Consider the following 23,948-nt stretch of genomic DNA (forward strand, 5'->3'; position numbering starts at 1 on the left):
ATATATTATCTTAACTTATTTCACATGAGAGTTGTCTGAAGCGATAATTCATAATGACAACAAGGGCCAAATTGTCGATGGCAGTACAGATGGCATCTTGGCCATTAATGAAGAGAAGAATAACAAAAGTGACAGTGACAAGACCAGACGACACCGAGTCGTGATAATGACTGCGGAAACACTGAAAAATCATGACGATTAAGAATGTCTTTCACTGTGGCACAAATTCAGCGAACAACAACTGCAACAACAAAGTGCTCGTGTATGTACCGAAGAAAATATGTAACACGATTTATAATAAATTTCTTTCACGACCGACAAATAAAAAGAACTTTTTGATGGCCTTTGTTGGCCTTGGTCTGAGTAAGAGCAGTGGAAATATGAGTTCATTTTTTATATACTTCAAGGAATGCCGACTTTAAGGAAGTCATGTGTGACCTAAATTTGAGAAGGGCTAAATAAACATTACAATCTCAGCGGCGACTAAAGCACGAGCTGTGCCTAAATACACACGCAGCGGTATGTAAAAAAAAAAAAGCAAGAACAGAACTTACATGGCGCTATGTGGCACCCACAGGAAAACCTCTCTCTCTCTCTCTCTCTCTCTCTCTCTCTCTCTCTCTCTCTCTGATACCGTAGTGAAAGGTCGTTAATTGGCCTGCAGCCTAGGAAAGGTACTTTGGCATTCATTCTGAAAGTTTTCCTACCACTTCATGAGGTCGGCCGTAACACTGCGGAATTTTGGAGGAATGTTGCCGAGTGAAGCACCCGTTGACATTTGGCCCCGTTTTCTCCACCTTGATTGTTTTATCGATTGCTTAGACATGACAGATAACTGAGTGGGTATGATAATGAAAACATTCACTGAATATATGTAAGGAAATAGTTAAAAACCACAAACGATTGTCAAATACTTAAATCTAAAAACATCATATTTTGTTCCCGTCTCGAGAAGAAAATACTGCTTCTTACTGAATATGTTGCTTAGTAACTTCGCTGCCACTGATGAAGCGTCGATTTTACCTCCGAGTGACGAATGACTGATTTTTAAAATGATATTAAGACACTGAAGCACTGCTACAGCTGATTTTTTCTCCTCGCTGGCAATCTCTTTGTAGCTTAGCTTGGCATCTCTTGCTGAAATATGTTTGTAGTTATGTCTTCTTACTTAACTAGTCAGTAATTATTGTTCCGGGTAACATACAACACCGGTCTAATGAATGTTTAGTCGTCATGGACAGTGTTATAGGGAAAATGTGTTCTCGTAGCAACAGCGGCAGCAGGTGGTAGTTTCTTTCGAGGTTTGGGTGTCATGACATTTATTGTGAAGGATTTTAGAACCGTTGTAAATCCTCGGTAGTGGTGGGCAATTTCTTATACCTGAAGCACCCCATATACGTGTATGAACACACACACACACACACACACACACACACACACATATATATATATATATATATATATATATATATATATATATATATATATATATATATGTGTGTGTGTGTGTGTGTGTGTGTGTGTGTGTGTTTGTTTGTTTGTTTTTCCACCATTCACCTTCTCATCCGATGGACTGGGTGACACCAGAAAACTAGAACACTCTGGTTCTCAGCAACTCTTAAGGGATGATGTTGTTAGCCCCATGCATAGTCTTTACTCCTGCCGATGGCGGTGCCTATTCATAGTTGGGTCGACTGGTGTGCGTCAGGAGAAAATCGAACCAGTGGCCTAGAAAGTGCGAGCCAGTACTCTACACCTGAAGTGTTCTAAGATCCATCACACAATAAATGAAAGAAACTATATATATATATATATATATATATATATATATATATATATATATATATATATATATATATATATATATATATATATATATATATATATATATATACAGTATATATATATATATATATATACATTGTATATATATATATTATATATATGTATATACAGTATGTATAAAATATATATATATATATATATATATATATATATATATATATATCTATATATATATATACAGTATATATATTATATATATATATACATTGTATATATATATATATATATATGTATATACAGTATGTATAAATATATATATATATATATATATATATATATATATATATATATATATATATTATAATAATAATAATAATAATAATAATAATAATAATAATAATAATAATAATAATAATAATAATATCATGGTCCAGGTTATCAGCCTTGCCACACTATAGAGTCCCGAAAGAGATCCTAGGCGTGGGATTTCAGCCCCGTTCATGAAAATTCCATTTTCATCTGGTGACGTAAGCAGTGATGGGCAAGGTGAAAAAGGCTTATGCTTATAAACTTTGTCCGAAAAGTATTCCTGAGAACCGTTGGGTTAACGCCTTCTGGAGCTCTGACCTGTAAGGCGAAAAAACAGATATTTTGTCACAGAAGGGATTTCAAGTTTTCATGGCACGAAGCAGATGAACATTTATGTCAATTATAACAAAAGGCATTGTCTCTTTAGGACCTCCCAGAGGAATTGCCTTATTGCCCATGTAACTGGGGCATTGGCATTCTCAGCGCTTCAGTAAAGAAATCAGTTTCTCGAAGATCAGAAATCACTTCGAATACAATGCACATTGTTTGGATAACCACGCCTTCCTTGTCTTTCAAGTGTCTAAATCACGAGTCTGATGAACTTCAGTTTCTCTTGGCATTTAACCTTGTTTTTTTATACTGGATTTTCTTTTATTAAATAGCAAATCAAATTTGTGAAGAAGTGAGGCAGCTAAACTGAGTAATGGGCACATTTGAGACTTCATCTCTGCCAGTTTCCTTCTGTATCATTTTCGTGACTTTCTTTTTTATAGAGCCTTCCGTTCATGCATACCTTGATTAGAGATTACTTGAATTTAATGGCCATCATCTGTTCAAAACCATGCTTTATTGCTGTTGTAAATTTCTTGGAAAATAATTCTTATGCGTCTCGCACAGAGCAATGAAGCATTAAACTTTTTTATGCATACAAGTATATATTCCTCGTATTTAATATCTATACTTGTATTAAACTTCGACTGAAGGTAAAGTTTTCATTTATATATAAGTGACCGCCTAACATATGCACATACATACACACTTCTTTTAGAGAAATAATAAAATAATAAAGGCCGAGTATATAAAGGTGCGACTACCCCAGACCAAAACCACCTAATTATTTCAAGTTTAACACTTCCGACAAAAGATTGACTATAAGAATGCTTTACTGCTGGACATTTAAAGTGCAAATTTGACTATCCTTTTCTTTCGCAGCTTGTCCAACGAATTTTGCCCTTATTTGTTTGTATATGGTATGTCTTAAGGTATTTGTGTTTTTTTGCATATGCGGTTGTATGTATTTATCTTTAGTATGGCACATGTTTTTTTTATATATATATTTACTTTAAGGACGCTGTACTTACCTTCATGTTCTAAATGTATAGGGGACATTTGGTAACATAAACCATATGATTTTTTTTGTACATAATTGAGAATGTAAGCCTCATCAGTTGTAGAAATGCGTAAGTTTCACCCATTTCTCCTTGTTTCTTTTGTTCTAGCTTGTTTTTATAATATAGTAGATACTTCCAACAATAATTTTGATAGATCATCCAACAAAGTATCGATAAACTCTGTTAGATCTTGCATAATAGGGTATGGATGACCTTACTAGTTGCAACGCTAGTGGCTAATATCAAAATGTCCGGATCCAATCTTACGTAAGGCTAAAGTGTGTGGGAGCGGTTGACATTATGCAGACAGCAAAGTCGTTCTGTTATGGAAATCACTTGCGATCCCGGGCGATTATTTTCCATCTTTTTGTTGTCAGCAAGGCCGCCATTTTATATATCGAGACAGGTGCACATCTGGCTGTTCCCTTAAAGAGCATGAATGTTTAATTCCCTGAAGCTTTGATCACATTATCTTATCAATGTCATTTGCGTAAAACATGATAGACATGTTTTTTCTTTAAGCCTATTGAAGTCATAGCAGAAATTATGCAATAAGACAGAATGCCTCGAAGTAGTCAAAACCATAAAAGTCAGACTTACGTATATAGTCAGGGGTTTCAGCGACTATATAATTTTATTTTCTTATTTCATTTTCATTGTCTAGTTTCCTCCTTGCTTTGTGCTCATACAAACGCATAATGTAAGGTGTTCCATTTGAAATGTCGTACACTTTCAGCTGTACGTTAAGACATGTGTTTGCATGTGCATACTTGATACAGGTTTTAAAGATCATTCTGCCAATACTTGTAAACATCACCTGACGGATGCCAAAACTTTTGCAATTCGTCAGTTTGACGTGAATGACACTCGAGGCCACACGACCCGCTAGAGTCTGTTAATCCTCCGAGACCTTGATTACCTGTTCGATAACAAGCTCTCAGTCACCCCCCCCCCCTTGCACTTTCGGTCGTGGTATTGCCGAGGTCATCTCGATTCATGGCAGCATGCAGCAGCAGCAGCATCCAAGGACACGCCCTCGGGTCTCTCACGCCCATGCCGACTGTGTACCGTACCCACACCTAGCGTTTTCACCCTCGGTGCCCGTAACATGCCCACGCCCACTTGTATCACGCTTCGCTGTGGGTTCCATGACTCTGGCATTAACTGCTGACGTATTTTTTACCGTATTTTTTTCTATTGTAGGAGTACACTTATCCTACACCCACGTTCGCCTTCGGGCACATTGTCTAGGCATTTATTTTTTCGTCACATTTTCTTAGGATCACCAGCATGACCTTTCGCAGAGGCTCAGGTTTATGAAGGAACGAATTTATTCTAAGAAATTAGATTCGAGTGAAAAGATAAATGGAATTTTGCATGCCCAGGAATTTCTTATTAAATCATTTTACCAAAGGATTTTTTTTTTATATTTCGCCGTAGCCACCTGCGGAACAGTGACGCCAGTTGTCTGAGCTTGGTGAAGAAAGTGAGATTTCTTGTTGTTCTTTTGTTTTTCTGCGTTTGTTTCAGTCTGATCGAAGGTAGTATATGCAATGTCATCTTCCATCGTTTAACTTTCAAAACTTATTTATAATGAAGAAAATCACGTCATACTCTCCTTTGCCAGTATCTTCCATAGAAAGACTTGCTGTGCCCTCAGTGTTTTTTTTTTTTTTTTTTTTTTTTGTTGTGCAAAGAACTGTGTAATTTCTTTTAATTGAAGTCGTCTAACTACGCATGGCAAGGCTACAGTTGTAATAAATCAAGTTTCCTCTGCCCTTATTTAGCTTACATCATGAGGAGTGGTCGTGTTTTTTCTAGCCATATTTTAAAACACGTCATGAAACAGATGTTTTGTGTAGATGACTGCAAAGGCATAATTACATTTTATTTTTAGATTTGAACTACACATTAATTTTGTGCTTTAAGCCCAGTTTTTAAACAGAAAAACTGGTTTGCTCCCATTAAACGAAAGATGACTTGGCAGAATATATCAGTAAACCTTTGAAGGTCACTGCTGGTTTTTATTTGTTTCCCTCAAGTCGGCGATAACAGGATTCCAGATCAAATAGGAAAATCTTCTGACATGTTACAGTTTCTAGATTATATTAATTCCTTATATAACGTCATATATAGTTTTGTATACTTGTCCGCATGACTGTATGGACCTTACATGCAAATGTACATACATAAATGCGTGTGTATATATACATACATACATACATACATACATACACAAAGCACAAACATGTGCACATTTTTAGATATGTATGAACTAACGTATTTGGTAGAAAATAATGGTTTTCGGGTACTCATGACGTTTGGCCAGGAGAAGTGAGATACCTTATTCCCCGTCGCTGGTAATACCCCAGTTCATTAGATCTGTAGGCTGGAAGGTCAAACACAATCACAATGTAATTTCTTTGCATTCGGAATTTTGGTTAAAGGAAATAAAATATTCATTGTTATCTTACGTTGTGTACTCTCATGAAAGTCTCAATAGTTATTCCAAGTCTTTAATAGTAGTAGTAATTTTATTTTGTAATTAAAGTTTATTTTTAATTTACTGTAATTGAATATTGCAAAATAAAAAATATATTAAATTTGGATGACAGTGCATAGTGTTGCGTACTCACTGTGTAGTTTGAATATGTTTTGAATTCTCTCTTGCCTACCTGGCATTTTTATTTCTCCGACGTAAAAACGGAAAGAGAAATGGAACACCAACAGGCAGACTGTATGACACTGCATTTTATTTTTTTTTAATATTTAAACTATTTAAGAGAGAGAGAGAGAGAGAGAGAGAGAGAGAGAGAGAGAGAGAGAGCGAACGAGCTTTAAGAACTGCATTTTTCCCCACTACGAGAAACTGTTAAATCTGAGAACAAAGAGAGGTAAAGAGAGACCGACGTATCTAAAGGAAGTTTTGAAGACTCATCCTTTCCAGTAAAATCTTTGTTCCAGAAAAAGACTTATTTCTTAAAAAAAAAAAAAAAAAAAAAAACCCTCCGGGCATCTGTGAATTTCAATTTTCCACTCGTAAAAAAAATGTAATGATTGCTGCCAGGCATCGGAAGCTTTTCCAAGGAATCTAAGGCAGTTTGGATTAGTTTTGGGAAATCAGATAGATGGTTGTTACACAGATGACTGAGAACAGAGATTGGTAGGAAAGAAGCGAAGACCTATTTGCGATAATTGTCCCTTTCCTTGCTGTCTTATAGAGCACCAGTTGGAGTCAGGTGGTTTTTAACTTTTTCTCGTTGCAGTTTTCGAAACCGCTAATTAATTTTAATTTTTACAGATAAAAAAAATATTTGTTTTTGGTCATTCCTTTATCGTAACCATTTAACCTTTCAACATTTTTGTTAGCACAGGCCATACAGGAAAAGAGAAAAAAAAATAGCAGATTTTTTTACGGAGGGGGGGGGGAAGCAGTTCAGGGCTCCTTTCCTTTTAAATGATGTCGATATTGGAGTGAGATGATCTTTACCTGCAGCATAAGCTAACATCATTTTGTCCTCGCCTAATTATTATTAATTGCAGTCTTATGTTTAAAGTGGAGGTGTCATTTTCTATGGTTATGTAATGTTTTGATGTTTTACAATTATTACTTATTCGAAGGCTATATTTTTGTGTGTGTATAATGACAGAAATGACAGTAAAATATATTTGCCTGTGGATATTGCTAACTAAATTAGCCTCAAGGTCAGTTACAAGATAATTATTAGTAATGGTCGCGGCTCATCAGCGAAGCTCCTTTAAAAAAAGTAGAAACCCCAAGGGAAGGAAATAAATCCTTAAACCAATAATACCACATTAGTATTGTTAACATCTGTTAAGTAAGTAACGTATTTTTAGGCTTTTTTTGTGCTTTCTGTCTTGTGTACCATATATTTATTTTTCTTTTTGATAATTATGTCTAATCACTTTCTTTGGCATATACTTAAATATTATTCATGTCATATGTACTTGTTAATTTGATGGGATTGTCACTTATTCCTTTTCCATAGGGAACTTCAATTAAATTGAGGCATTTTTCGTTTTCAAGTGTTATATAAATGGTCATTGTTTACATTGGGTTTTGAACAATAATTTCTATCAGGTCTTGGTTTATTTAACCAGGACCCTAAATTTAACAGAATTAATGTGATATTATGTTACGCAATGAAAAATTCGGTGATTTATTTCACAAAGATTATCCGAGAGGATTTTCAACCTAATCATAGGACATTCTATTGCGTCCATTGAACTGACAGCATTCCTCCTCTCTCTCTCTCTCTCTCTCTCTCTCTCTCTCTCTCTCTCTCTCTCTCTCTCTCTCTCTCTCTCTCTCTCTCTCTCTCTCTAGGTTCAAGTTCCGTGACAAATTATTCTTAAATTTATAAACAGTCTTCTCAAAGGGTAACAGTAGGAAGGAACGTGTAGAATTAATGAACAGGAAATAAAATGTGAAAAGTGAATAAAAAATCATTCGCTATCGAAAAGTATCTCTTATGGCATGGTGTTTAATGTGACGTCATTTATACGTTTTATTTCGCTGTATGAATTTCTTTTTCCTTCTATTTTTCCACGTTCGTGTTTTCCTTGATAATTCTTCGATTAGATTTTCTCTGATGTCATGATCTTTAATTTTTCCAGTTTTTCTCACCAGTTTACGTTCTCATTTTACTGGATTTATTTCATAAACAAATCCTGATCTTGATTGACCCAGACCCATGTGTTAATCTTTTGTAATTTTTCTTTGATAGTTTTCTAACATTTCATGATACAAATATGAAAGAAGGTTTAACATAATCATGTGATATCTGATCATCCAAATTGGGCTCAAGGTCTGGTCTGGCTATTCGTTAAGCATCACCATAATCATTGTAGGTATTTAGATCAGGGAGTTTGGTTGAGGTCCCTCCTCCTCCTTTTCCTTTTTTTGAAGGCTCTCGGTTCAAATTCCCATGCCTTTGTATCGATTTATTAAAGCCTCATCAATTACATCTAATTACTTAATTGAAGATTCCTTTGTTATAATCTGCCTTAGGGTAATATCTACCCTCAGTTGAGTTATGCCTCTTATAATTTGTTGATTTTTGTCATTATGTTGGTGTCTGTTCAGTTACCGTGTTTTTATTGAAAAAAAGATATTGCTGGTAACTGTAATTTATTTAACTCGGTAACTTTAATTTATTTAACTCCATGGATCTGATATCCTTTGGGTGGATGTTGAACTAATTGTACATACTTGCTCTGGAATTCTGATACGCACTGAACTTCTAGACCGAAACATTGGCTGATAAAGCACGCTGTCGTTCTTGTGGTCTGCAAATCCAGAGAGAATAAAATGTGAATAAGACTATAATTTGAAAACCAGTTATGGCAAATTAACTTTGACTTTGCTCTAGCCTGTAGCCTGGGGAAGTACAAGTAAGCAAAGGTCTTGCTGTATTACACACTTCGGTCTGTCGTCAGGAGCTAGCAACGGAAAGCCTTGAGTTAAACTGGAGACGGCGGTATTGAGCTTCAAGCTCCCAGTTATGGTTTTGTTATTTCTGTTCATTGCCAAAAAGACAGAACATTGTATGGACTCAAGCAAATAAATCTTTTTTTTTTTCCTTGATATAAGCGGAAAAATAATTATCTCTGTCCGGGAGGAGTTGTTAAAAGAAAAATTTTTTCTGTATCCGCTGGTAGCAACGGCTTCAGAAAGGCATAAATTTCTAAAGAAAATTTCGGAAGCCATGTATGTATGTATATATATGAAGAAATTCATTAAAGCTCTTACCTCACTATGCATTTATAGGTAAGCGTTTTCGTTGCCTAAATTTTGATTTAAGTAGAATATTTGTCTTCGTTTTGACTTGCTGCCATAGTAAATAGTACCCATTTATCCCCACCGCTTTGCCGTGAGTGGGAGTAATTAATTGCTCTGTAGGACCATGAAAGTTGTAATATAAGTATCACAAAAATATTAAGTTGGCGAACCTTTCAATTTTTTTTTTTATACCTTTCAGTGCCTCGTTTAACAAGGAACAACAAAAACGAAATCTATAAGCTAGAGAAAGTGATGACAGAAATGACAGTAAAATATAGGGGATCAAGGTCAGATACAAGATAATTATTAGTATAATTATTAGTATAATAATCCCGCTTCATCAGCGAAGCCCCTTTAAAACCAAAGTAAGTAGAAACCCAAGGGAAGGAAATAAATCCTTAAACCAATAATACCACATTAATTTTGTTATCGATATTCGTTTGGGCGCGCCCTGTCTTGAGTCCGGTGCCCAAAGGTACCCATAGGAACCAGTCTTACACTTTAATATTGTTATCAATATCTACGGTTGAGTGCGCCGTTCGCCTTGAGTTTCGATCCATCCATCCCTTCTTCCGTTCTGAACAGCAAACCAAAGATGACCGTATGTTTGTGAATACATTTACATTTTTTGTGTTTATGGGCGCGCGCACTCATCATCCTTGTGTCACGCTTCTCATTTCTTCTCTGCACTCAAGATAATGCATTATCCTTTTTTTAATCATGCCTAAAAGGCTGGGTGGGCATTGAAGAGGAGTGTTCTGTCTACTCCAGCAACAAACGAGGTCATCTCTTAACGTCTCGAGAGTTCTCTCTCGCGTTGGATGAAAGTGGGCTCTCCTGGGTAAACTCTCCTTTTCTATTAAGGGCTTTGTCTTATCTGATCACCTTGTAGTGCCGTGGTGTTTACAAAGCGTGAACGCTATATAAAGAGTTTTCTTTCTCCTTTTTTCTCGAGGGGACGATGTTTCAATTTAAAGTTTTGTGGGTCAGCTTTGTTTCTTGCTGCAGCAGTGTTATATCATCTCTATATATTTTGGGCTGTTCAGAGAACTTTCCTTAACTGTTTTTATTCTTACATGCAACATAATTCTTTTTTTTTAGGAGGATTTATTTATACTAGATGAATTTATTTCTCTCCCGATTTTACATTTGGACTACCATGTATTACGTATTTCTGCTTACATAATGTTTTCTTATGAGAAGAGCGATCACTATACGTTAGCCCTTGTTATAAATTCTTTTGAGAGAGAGAGAGAGAGAGAGAGAGAGAGAGAGATATTCAGCCCGCAATTAAAAACAAAATTACAGACACAGAATAAGTAAATACTTTGTGTCTCCATTGCGAATGCTAACATGACGCAGATCGAGGAAAAAATCATATAGTACCTCTGTCACGAGACCCTGTTTTATTGGTTGTAAATTATAATATATAAACGTTTTTTTAAGCATTGCTGAATATACTTTCCTGACTACAAAAATAAAAAGCCTACACTTCGAAGGGTGGTTAAACGTTCATTATATATGTGACAAGAAAATTTACCGAGACAACCTTTCCTGCTACCCGAGCATTTTCTTCTGTTGTCCAGGCCTTTTCAATCGTCTGTATCACTTTCCGTCCCTTTTCTGTACAGCAGCGTTCCTTAACCATCTGTTACCATCCGATTTTTAAACTCTGTTCCCCGTTCTTTGTTTTCTATCTGCTACCCGTTCACTTACCTTACCGTTGTTCCCCGTTCTTTGTTTTCATCTCCTACCGGTTCAGTTTACCTTACCGTTTTCCGTTCCCCGTTCAGGGAAGTGGGAAAGAACAGGTAATGATTATGAATTTGCCCTCACCACTCTTTTTTTTGGAATCGCCCAGGATGGATGGAGATTACGGGCCATTGTCAGGATAATTTGAGTTCAAGGACGCAATGGAAGCTGAAGCTCTCACCGGTCGTAGACCAAAGAATTTCGTTTTATAAACGTGTTTTTATGCACACGCCTATCTATGTGTGTATGTGTGTGTATATATATATATATATATATATATATATATATATATATATATATATATATATATATATATATATATATATATATATATATATATATATATATATATATGTATGTATGTATGTATATGTGTATACCGTCGGGCTTTCTTTTTATTCTTTTTCCTTATCCTTTTTCCTCCGTCAGATAGAAACACTGACCGGTATTTGAATATTATTTACGCTGTTTTAGAGATAAACGTTGTAGGTTTAAGGAATCTCAACTTTTCAGAGATAAACGTTATAGGTCTAGGGAATCTCAAATTACAAAAGGAATATACTGTAGAAGTGATGATCTTTCCATTATCCAATTTTTGGACAGTATTATTATTAATATTATTATGCGACTGCTTTACTGCCGTTGAAGCCAGAGGGATAACTTCAGGTGTCTGTTACAGTTGCAAGTGTTTTTTTTTTTGTTCACTGTTTGTAATGAATCGGACTAAAAACTAAATGTGAAACCGTAAGTAAAATCCCTTTTGTTTGTAATATTCTGCTGAAAGGTAGATGGCTTCAGGTACAGTTCGGTGTTCTCTTGAACGTTCTTGTCTTCATCGCTGAAGCGCGCTGTTTCATCCACGAATAGTATGGCATTAATGTGATTACTCTCCTCATAGTATTCATCTTGCTCCTGAACTATTACGTATGGTAGAGGCGCCCCACTCTGCCAATTGACGAGACCGCCGTGTATCCTCCGGGAGACGCCTGCTCTCTCCGGTAGAAGGCAGGTTTCGGTCGGGGCCATAGCAGCAGCAGCAGCAGCAGCGTCGCGTTTCGTTTATAGCTCCTTCAGGCCGTAACCCCGGGGTGCTCTAGTTACTACTGGCTGAAGGTACAGGTCTATCTAAATTACAGTTGTAATGATGCTTGTTTTATTTTTTCCCTTTTTGGCAAATTATACCTCGATAGGTTATTCAACCGTAGCCCCGAGGTCAGTAGCTCTCAAGGTCGAGACTCTCCCCAACTTTAGGGGTATGGGTGATCCCTTAAGAGGAAGGTTTCATTATTTGTATTATTACATGTTCACTTGTAATAATCCATGTTTACGTGTTCTACGCAGTTTTACCTTACTGCTTGTAGGTGCAAGAATTTGCATGGTAGTTATAGCTTACAAAATTTGAGTGACGCTGGATTTTTTTAATCCATGATCACCCATTGCAAATGGCTCGTTTTCCTGTTTTTTTGAGTTCATACAATAACGCTGTAGCATTGTTAACTGTCTCATGCTAATAGAGTTAGTCAGTGGTATCTTTGTTCTTTGACTAGCTTCATAAAATCTGACCTATTTTTTTTTTTTATTCATGTGTTTTTCGAGGTAGTCAACTTGCAGATTATTGATAGATTAGACATCAAATGTGTTTGTTCCAAGCAGTTTACTTTTAGGCATATTTTTATGTGTTTAGACGATAATTATATTAACCTGTAAGGTAATATCTGTAATGATTAAAATAGTAAAGGTTAGTTTATTGACCTATATGCATTTGAAGGCGTAAAGAAAGCATTTACAGATAAAGAGCAGACAAAGAACGTGAATTTATTACCAAAAGATATAATGTAATAAAAACTTAAAATCTTTTCATTTCAAGTTAGATCTTATTTCCGAATTCAGCCCGGTCATTTTGATTACGATTGAGCACATTATGTAACGATGCATTTGAGTGTGCGGTATTTGGTTTAATAATAATAATAATAATAATAATAATAATAATAATAATAATAATAATAATAATAATAATAATAATAATAATAATAGGAAATTAGCATCGAAATGATCTTGACGCTGCGTCAAACTAAGAAATATAAAATATAACAAGTGCTTGACTTCATTCTACAACATTAAAAAATTAAAACAAATAACATTTATAAAGGGTTCCGCTTAGGAACTTAATCTGCAGAGGTTACTAGTAGACATGAAAATATCATGTTTCGCCACTTTTGAACCTTTTTATTTAAAATTAATGTAGGTCGTTATGCGGTGTGAAAATGCATTATTATATAATTACAGAATTAATGTTCGACCTCATATTCGCCTTCTGTTTATAATTGTTTTTTGTTATTGATTACGAAAAATAAAGATTCATGTTAGTTACTTGGGAGCTGTCTGTAACAAAACACCTGACTGGTTTCACGGTATTTGTTCAAGATTAAATTTCGCGTGCCAAGCCTTTTACTGAGTTTAGAATGTTGCTCCTGTCCGGGGCTTGATCTAACGCTAGCTCTTTCAATACACACACACGCACATATACATATATGTATGTATATATATACGTCCTAGCTTAGGGATGATAGCGTCCTTATGGTTGGGACCTACCTTTCTTGCAATACCAGCAATTTTATTAGTACAAAGGCTGCAAGTCTCGTAACCTACGAAGTTTGTATCTGTACAACTATGTTTCCCATTATTTAACCTACTTTACATTTGTATGAATGTTACACGCATAAATACGCAAGTATTGAAAGCGTATCCACATACTGTTATTGGTTTTATATCTCTCTGCGAGGTTGTGTATGCATTCAGACGTACAGACACGAATGCTGAAGGAGAGGTTTTAATGGAAATCTCGAACTTCTCCGCTTATTGGACATAGCCTGAAGGGAGGACTCCGAACCACAAAAGGCATTCGTGGTCTTTTGAAAGCATCCGAAATAGCTTCCACATGACGGGGCAGTTTAATCATATTAGAATCTCGAAGTTTAAACCCTTTTTCACGAAACTGGGTCTCTCAAATCCCGACAGCGAGTTTGTTTTGACCCGGTTTCGTTACGGTCTATATATAGCATTAGTAATTAATCCGGTAGTGAAGCATATAAATATTTATATATATATATATATATATATATATATATATATATATATATATATATATATATATATATATATAGAGAGAGAGAGAGAGAGAGAGAGAGAGAGAGAGAGAGAGAGAGAGAGAGAGAGAGAGAGAGAGAGAGAGAGAGAGAGAGAGAGAAAATATATATATAAAATATATATATATATATATATATATATATATATATATATATATATATATATATATATATAGTGTATACAGTATATAGTCACCCTAAATGCACTTATAACAGGTCCCTCCCTCTCTCTCTCTCTCTCTCTGAATATATACTCATGGAAAAAATCTCAAACAAAAAATCCATATATAAATTTAATATTCTGTTCCAACAAGTAAACAGCTAAGTCGGTTGGGATAAGAAAAATTCACTATACTAAAACATAAATTTTATTTCCTCCTTCCTAAAAGAACTAATGTGGTGTGTTCTTCCTTGATTTTTGGTCTGATGTTCCCAACCCACTATTTACCAAGATTTCCTGAGAGTACAAAGGTTACCTTCATCAGACATGAACAAAAAATACGTGGGAATACAAAAACACAAATTAAGCCCGAAAAATGAAGAACAACTAAGCAACAATGTGTGTAGTAACAGGGAGTTGTCTCAACACACGAAAAATAAAAACTAGATAAAACATAGCTGAACTCAAAAGCTGACAATTGTATTCCACCCACTTGAAGCAACCAAAATGGAAAAACTCAGGAATTTCTTAAGGCTAACTGCTAACTCACCAAATTAAATTTATGCAAAAAACATTATTTACATTGAGATGATTGGCATCAATAATGACCAACCTCATAATCATCCTTGGTGCTACTTGGCTGATATCGATGATTAATTGGTGAATGCAGATAGTCGGAATTGTAGCTTCCGTTCAGGGTGGCGACGATGGTTTTACTCTTCCATGTTGAACAGCAACGTCTTCATAGCCAGCAAGGGAAACAGGATATCCAGTTTATAAAAAAAAGGCGTAAAGTCGTAAAAAGTTACACAGTATGAAAGCGCAGCTATCTTCACGTTTTCCTTCTTACGTGGCTCACTCCCTTCTCTCTCACTTTCCGCCTGTTTTACGTAGTAACTTCTTATAAACATCAGCCACACCCAAACAACTGTAATATAGCTGTTGTCCTGCGAATAGCAAAACAAGCAAACAGTATCTATTGCCTTCTTAATTCATATGGAATGGGAGGAAACCAATTTAGATAAAACAAGGTGGTCAAATACCGATAATAAACTTGAAGAATAAACAAACCTCGGTTTCCTCGCATTTAACCCTAAGAAAAATAAACAAAATATATTTTTCTAAAAAATGTATGTATATATATATATATATATATATATATATATATATATATATATATATATATATATATATATATATATATATATATATGTATATATTTACTGTGTGTATATATATATGTATATATATATATATATATATATATATATATATATATATATATATATATATATATATATATATATATATACATATACATACAGAGAGAGAGAGAGAAAGAGAGCTGGGGGGAGAGACCGGTTATAAGTGTATTTATGGTTCATTTTCGAATAATCTAACCAGACTATAAATAATATCATGCCATAGACGTCATTTTGTTTGTCAGATCAAACTAATCCAGGTTATGTTTTTAGCTATATTTTTCAAGATATAAATGTAAGTGAAAACGTCAGAAGTCGGTTAGGATGAAATTGTCAGGCCTCAATGTGTTACACCAAACTGCGATCTGTTGCGTATTTTAGGCAATGATTTATGGGATGTAGGCCTAGCTGCAAGCCCTGTTTGTTAAATTTATACGTGATAAATTTAGTTCTAATTCAAATACCGTAAGGTTACTGGATCAATATATTGGGTATTGGTTTTTGAGCCGTTAGGTTAGGTTTACATATGGAGGGTTAAATATAAAGGAGGCCTGAAATGACAGGACACGTGCAGCGATAATATCGACAAGATTTTCCAAGGGATGAGTAACTGTTTTCCAAGCCCTGTTTATTCCTCAACAGATCTCTATATTATGTTATGTTACATTAGGTTAGATCAGCTAATTCTCTCTACATTTATGCAAAGAATCGTGAGTCGTAAAGAGACAGTAGAATAATTCATTTTCAAATTACTTACAAGTAATGACAGGCTTGTAGGACAATAGTATTGTCATTTTAGCACAGTTTTCCCCACTCCTCCAATTGTGATCTGCTGTAATTATAATAAGCCTGAAATAAACGTCGATTACTCTTGGTTTCAACTTCAAGTAAAAAAAAAAGTCTCCGTTTTAAATTACGAAGTTAATTTGTAATCTTATGTACAGAAATATAAGTTTCAATACAGAAATAGAGAATGAAAAATTTTTTTTACATTCATATTAGGGAAGGTTGTTCTTGATTTATATATATTGCTAGAATGGATAACTAAGCTTGGCAAATTTTGTAATTGGCGTGCAGTTCATTGGAGCTCAGGTAGTGACTGCTTAATACGGAAGAATGTTGGAGAAAATTGTTCATCATGTCTTACGTTCCGAGGCTTCGGGTTACTCCAAACCTGGAAGCCGAGAGAATTGGCGGTATAATAAAAACGTTTTCTAATTTCTCTTTGGCTTTTGTTAATGCCAGTAGCAAGACTTCATGTTTATGATCGGTAATAAGTGGTTATGAGGGAAAAGGCTGCCTAAAAAAACTTCTTGATGTTGCTCCCTTTATGTTTCCCCAGAGAGATAGACTTTTACGTTGAACTGGCTTCTGGTTTCAAAGGTTATCGACTTATTGTTGTGAAAGATCGGTTGATTTTTATGTTAGAATGAAGTCACGGCATCTAAGGTCATCGACTCATCATGAATGACTGGTTGATTTTAATGTTAAAATGACGTGACGCGGCCAAAGGTTATCGACGCATGATGTTTTGTTAATAACAGCTAACCTGAAAGTTTCATTTTTCCGTAATCGTTCGCCCACAGCCTTCATGAAAATTTGTAGTCCATTGCAAATTGACTAACTCGAGCGCATCTTCTTTTTCCACGATCGAAAAGGGGAATCCTCATGACTCATGAGTTACACTTCCAAGTGTCACTGACTTCAGGAGACCGAAGAGGAGAACGCCCTTTGATGATGCAATCTAGAGCAGCTCCTCCTCTTAACCTTTGCGTGTGACTTTGTTGGGGAAGCTGGAGATGCATTATGCTATGATGGAATTCGAATTTTGTAATGTAACCAAATTGCGTGTGGATGGAGTTGGGGCTACATGCTGACATCATTATTCATCTTTGTATTAACTACTGACTTTCTCCTTACATCCACATCTGTAGATTGGATGTCTTTTCCGAGTTTATTGATTTTTTTGTGTTAAATGTCTTTCTGTTTCACGAATCTTTTTCCTTTGTCTTCCCATTTGTGCATAGTATTCGTTTATCCGGTGAATGACTTTGATATTTCAGACTTTACTAAATATAGAACGAGATGTCTTAGAAATGTCAAACACATCTCGTGCTGCATTTAGTAAAGTCTTTGACATTTCTTAGCTGACATTTTTAAGCGATGCTGATATTCTTACAGTTAAAAATTAAAACTTTTTAAAGTAAAAAACGGAAAACTCCGCTTATGCTTTCCCGTTTCATGATATTTACCTCTACTTTCACACGACAGAGATACATCAAGTGTCCAAATAAGGGGAAGATGACGTCATAATAGGAGAACGCTTTTCTTTAGCTGATACTTTTTTACTTACCTCTCTCTCTCTCTCTCTCTCTCTCTCTCTCTCTCTCTCTCTCTCTCTCTCTCTCTCTCTCTCTCTCTCGCGGGTGTTCCCGATAACTTTTTTGCGCGAATAATTTTAGAGCAGTCCAGTTCCTTCACTTTCTCTGCCAACCGCATTATAACCTGTCGTTATAATTGGTCAGTTGCATCATACGTCCTAAAGGTCTACTGCTTCTGCAGCGAGCAATCTTGTGCTGTATGAATAATGAATTTTTGAATTTTAACGTGAATGGATTGGTTGACTCTCTGGTTTATTTTGTTGTTTATTACTTTTCTTCATATCTTTATTTTCCAACGTCTTTTAATTGTCCTAACTGATAACTTTAATCTATGATAACTTTGTAGTGGAGTGGAATATATTGAATTTTAAATTTCCCCTCGCGTCCTGCACGGGCTTGGCTGCTGAAACATTTGTCGTTTGGTATAATTTTTCGCTTTCTTATGTCTTGCCCTTGTAGTGTGATCCTGTGTCAAGCCGAGCCACCTGACCTGACCTCACCTTGCAGGTTGTTGTCAGTTCGAGCACTTCTTGACCTTACCGGCAGTGAGGCAGCCCCCGTGAGAAAGTGCTGATTCATTCAAACAAAGGTGACGACTTTTTCTTTTATCGCCTTCAAAACTAAGAGATTCTGGTGAGTTGCTAGTCTCCCAGATAAGGGGATGTGAGAGGTCCTGATTTGTAGGAAGCATTTGAAATCTTCGACTGTTGGTATTACTCAAAGGGTTTTCTTTTTTAGGAGTTGGTACTAAACACGAGGATGTTTGCATTTCCGTGTTTATAAACAAATAAGTTGATCTGCCTTGTCTAATATTGCGGAAGGAAAGGGATTTTAGATTCAGCTTTCATTCAGTGTGTAAATAACTTTATAAGATTTTTCGTCTCGACGCAACTGCTTCCACCATTGTACGCATGCTGTTTAACAGCTCTTGGCATGTCATATATCTAAAGAGAACCTTTGTAGTTCGAATTGACCTGGGAAAATGCAGTGTTACATATCTTCGCGTTGCAGTCTTCATGATTTGTAGAAATTCAAGGAAAATCTCAACCTTTCTTTAGGTATAGTAAGATTTTCCCATTCTCATAGCTGTCTATGAGAGATGGGAAAGAAGAGAATCGTATTTTATTAATTTGACGGGAGTAGCGCATTTGTATTGTTATATTTTAAATTCATTTGTTAATCTTAATGCTCTTTCATTTTTAATGAAGGCTGCGTAATATGATAGACATGCGTAAAATTTTATACTTTAAACTTGAGTAAACATTAAGGAAGGGTTGACAGAGAGAGAGAGAGAGAGAGAGAGAGAGAGAGAGAGAGAGAGAGAGAGAGAGAGAGAATTTTAACACTGATTATCCTTCAGTGGGAAAAAGAAAATGCGTAGTCTTTATGGAATGATCAAGTGTCGAAGGGCTACAAGAAGAAATTGGAAAAGACCTCGTGAAAGGCAAGGCGTCAGAAGAGGACAAGCCAGATGGCTAAGAGGATTCTTGCATAATCCTTCCTGTACCGTGCAGCGGACCCAGTACAAGAACAGGGAGACAGAGACCTACGAAAAGCTCACATCTCGCTCATTGAGCCTCCATTACCTTTCAGCCGCACCTCCTCCCTCCGACTACCCGGTCTCCCTTTCTCTTTCCTCACACCCTATCTTTACGAGATCCCGCTGGTGTCTGCCCCCCCTTGTTTTCCCTCTGTCAGCCGGATTTTCTCTTTAAGAGTCATCGGAGAACTGGTATGACTAATTTCTATGAGCCTCCTCTCCTTCCGTTCGGGGAGAGAGAGAGAGAGAGAGAGAGAGAGAGAGAGAGAGAGAGAGAGATGTCTTGTCAATGGTTTTACCCTGGTTGGGTAGAGGACCTCCCACAAGTAGACTAACAACCAAGTACATAAATCACTGTTACGAAAGAAAGAGTACATACGGGCCTCCGCTGCTTCCTTTCGACGCGAGAAAATCTCATAAGAGTTCCTTGTCCTCTCATAATGGAAGAGCGAGAGGTAAGGAGGGGGGCGGGGTTTCATATCTAATTTCCAGTCGTTGAGAGAGATTCCTTGACCTATAAAATTATTCGGCGTATTTGTTGGCGGGTTGTATCCTGGACATTGAGAAAAAACTCCCATATCCTTTAGGGATTTACACGTTCTTCATTTTTGTCTCAGCTCTAACAGTAAGGAAGTAAAAGCTTTTTATTTCCATGTTTTTATATAACGAAACCTTTAATGAGAGATTTTTTCTTGCTGTTCAAGGCTTTATATCCTGAATACACAAGGGATTATCTCAAGGTCGTTTTATGCCACAGTTAACCAACCCAATAAAATTTCAGTGCCTTTCTACCAACACTTTATAGTGCCGTATTCTGCATTCACGTTAGCTTGAAACAACGAATAGAAGTAACGGGATTGTTTGACTGCAGTTTACATCATGACACATCAAGGTCACTATTTTATATCAGAATCTAAAGTTCACGATTCTTTACATAATGACAGCAGAGAGATTTGCCAATGACCCATTTCAACTCATGCAGTGTCTTGAAGCATTTTTGCTGTTGTTATCCAGTAATTTATATCAATTTTATACCCATAAATAAATCGTAGACTAACCCAATAAACAGGTTTACTTTTATTTATTTTCTGCCTACCTATAAACAGAACTAGAAAAATGCAACCGTTAGAAATACTTATATTCTACACAGTTTTTGTAGTTTCAATACTCCCTCGAATTAGAAATTTGATTTCATATTATGGTTGACTTGGCGGAACAGTAGAAATTATTTTATTTTACATGAGTATACTCACCCTGTCATAAATGACGGTAATATAATAGCCCTTGACTGGACGACGGCACGTCTAAACATGGCGATTGTTATCCTCAGTCTATCGTTGTTGCACACAGAAAACATAGGATTGCGCATAGCTTTATATTATGCAGGAGTGAAGTGGGGAAAATCTTATTAGGCTGTTTCTATCAAGGAACTCTCGGGTCACTTTCTCAAAAATTCTCGTTTCAACGTAGTTTTCGTATGTTATAATGATCCCTGGTTAAAAGAAACGGTGGTTGCAAATGGGAAAAAAATTTGACCAAAATTTACCAATAACACTACAAATAAAAAAATGGTAACAAATAACACCCTGATTAGATATAGACCAACCTTGATAATAAGTATGTTTTGCCTCCTACGCTGACATATAGCAGCGGTTAACGGAAACAGAAAACGTAACCACAGGATCTACCCGCAATCCTTTGCGGCAGTTATTCCCCGTTTGTGTTACACTTCCCCTTAAGAGGAACGGTGACGTCGGCATCCACGGCTGACGGAGGCCCCTCCCACTTCTCTGCGACTTGGAGCTGAGTGAGGGTCTGGCTTGGCTAACTCAGCAACTATAACAGCAGTTGGAAATACTGGAAGGGAGCGAGCAGTTGGATGCGCGTGGAAAGCAAGCAACCCTGGAACCAACGTGCGCGGAAGGATTGAAGGCGGATACTGACAGGTCTTTGACAGTCTGCGTGCACTACTCACGAGAACGAGAGTTCCCTTTAGCCTTCTGCGGTGTTGGGATGTCACGTTGTCTCTCGAATAGTGATACGAGTGATGCGTGTACTAATCGGTGATAACATGTAGCCTGGATGGGTTTAACGTGACAGCTGTGTTGTTGTTCTTACGTTGACTTTGAAAATATTGAAGAGTTACTTGGTGGTTGATTGCCATGTTCTTGCCTCGTGATGTCGCAGAAAATGGCAACTTTCCTCCACAGTCCAAGATTATTTATATGTCGGTGAGTATTGCAGATGAGTGAAATCTTCAGATGCAGCTCTTTCAACTGTTTTGAGATTTAGGAGGCCAGTGTGTGCTTGTGATTTCCCACGTGCTTATGGTGTCATTGTTATCAATCTTTGTTAAGTTCAGATTGGTTGGCCCACATAATTACATAAGTGGCTCGGCATTTTTATGCCAATAATGAGCCCCTGTTGGCGTTTTGGAGTACCGTTTTACCTTCAGGGAAACGGCCAGATTATCTGTTGTGTTCTTTATTACAGTAATCTGCCTCGGAGAAAATGTTGAGAGCTGGCGGTGTAGAAGCTTTCGGGAGATTTTGCCCATTTTCATTCACGTGCAGTTACTTAGAGTGTCGTGAAAATTGGATTGTGATTTTTTTAGTAACCTTCGTATGCATTTGAACTTCAAAAACGACTTAGCTACGTATCCTCCATCAAAAATGGCAAATTTTTATTAAAATTGAAAATCATCAACGCACCCGGTTGCCTCAAACATTTAAGAACCTTGACATACCCTATTGCTAAGACATTCCAAAGTCCGTACCCCAAAGAATTTATAGACTGCATGCAACAAAACCCTATTCTTTGAAAAGCCCTTGGCCATCTTCTTGGACAGAATGTGCTTTATTATGAAAATAAATTAAATTCTTTAACATTTACTCGTATGCCAATATTGGCTATTTAGAATGCGGCCCATGCCCTCATGGTATGTATCGGAGGTTGTGAACACCAAGTATTTCGTAGCCGAGCAATACGACTGAAATCTCGGCTATAGTTGCAGGTCGGTTTAGCTGGAATGCAGACTGTTTAACGCAAGATTTTTTTTCTTTTAGAGGAAAAAACGATCCCTATCAAAACACGCGTGCTTAGCTTCACCAGAGTAGCCCCAAATTGCTTGTTTAGCAAAAATACAACAGTATAATTATATTATATATACATATATATATATATATATATATATATATATATATATATATATATATATATATATATATATATATATATATATATATATATATATACATATATATATATATATATGTATATATGTGTATACATACATATAGTCTATATAGTGTGCATATATATATATATATATATATATATATATATATATATATATATATATATCTATATGTATATATATATTTATATATATATAAATATAAAACTAAATGCATTTATTGCAATAAGATAGTTATAAGGTCCATAGATCAACTATAGATGTTTATATGGTAAGAGAAAATTGTAAAAGGTCGATAACCCCAAACAGTTCTAGAGGAAAACGGGAAGCTATCTTGTTTAGTGTTAACTTATGAATCATTCACTTGTTCTTAAATCGGACGCTTTATTGCATTGCATTCATTTTTTGTTTTTACCATACTTGATCATAGCGGTTCTCATTGTCAGACAATCGACCAGTCATTGGACTATTACTAAAAGTATCACTTATTGTAAATGGCACACTTACATTTATATTTATATAGAGTCTGAATACCCCATGTCTTGTGTTTAGGTGTATTATGAGTGTTGAACACAGATGTAACTAATTATCCGTTCAGTTTATAATTATATAGCGACGATGAAAATTTTAAACTAAATTCTGGGACAATATTGAACAACCTTTAGTGGCTCTAGCCAGTATAGCACCTGTCGCAAAATACTGGAAAATACTTAGAACTGACGAAAACTTTTTTGAACTGGGAGAAAGATTTTTTTACTTTAACCGTCTATTCACTAATGAGGAAACATTAAAGTACTCGTAAAATAAAGGCAACAAAACAATATCCTTTCTTCGTAACATCATCAGCACTTGTCGGACTTTGAATCAGTATTTTCCCACCATTCCGCTTGTGGAGAATTGTATTTAGTCACCTTAAATATGGCAGCGTTCGACTCTCTTGACTTTAACTGACCCGTAATGACCTGTGTATACAGGTTTTATGATGAAATATGCATTTCTTAAATTTCTCCTCTTGCCCTAGTTTTCCAAATGTGATTTCAACCATTTAACCCAATTTTAAAGTGTTTCCCTTTTCCTTTAATTTACAGCCTTCTCTCCCTTGTCCAAGTTTTTCGGCTTTGTTCCCCTCCTTTGCTCTTTATTTTCAAGAGCTGAGAAACTCTGGCAAAGGGGGAATGCATATCTCATCATAAAACCTCTATACACTATTATTGTGTATGATTTAAAGTCTCAGTCGAACTCTGCAATAATTAAAACGATTAAATGCAGTTCTCCACATTAAC

General features: G+C 35.9%; 1 protein-coding gene across 4 annotated transcripts in view; it reads left to right on the top strand.

Annotated features, from left to right (window-relative positions):
* The window catches only part of Arms (Ankyrin repeat-rich membrane spanning), a 761,760-nt gene that overhangs the window by 553,469 nt on the left and 184,343 nt on the right, over positions 1 to 23,948 (top strand). Inside the window, exon 1 of one of the 4 annotated variants that reach the window (XM_067103934.1) lies at positions 21,254 to 21,700. The exons of the other annotated variants lie outside the window; for them this stretch is intronic. Coding sequence (XP_066960035.1) covers positions 21,632 to 21,700 — 69 coding nt within the window. The 5' untranslated portion in view covers positions 21,254 to 21,631. Of the gene's footprint in view, positions 1 to 21,253; positions 21,701 to 23,948 lie in introns of those variants that run through there. 4 annotated transcript variants of the gene reach the window in all.

This window comes from Macrobrachium rosenbergii, chromosome 5, assembly GCF_040412425.1.
Source record: "Macrobrachium rosenbergii isolate ZJJX-2024 chromosome 5, ASM4041242v1, whole genome shotgun sequence".
In the NCBI taxonomy this organism is placed as follows: domain Eukaryota; kingdom Metazoa; phylum Arthropoda; class Malacostraca; order Decapoda; family Palaemonidae; genus Macrobrachium; species Macrobrachium rosenbergii.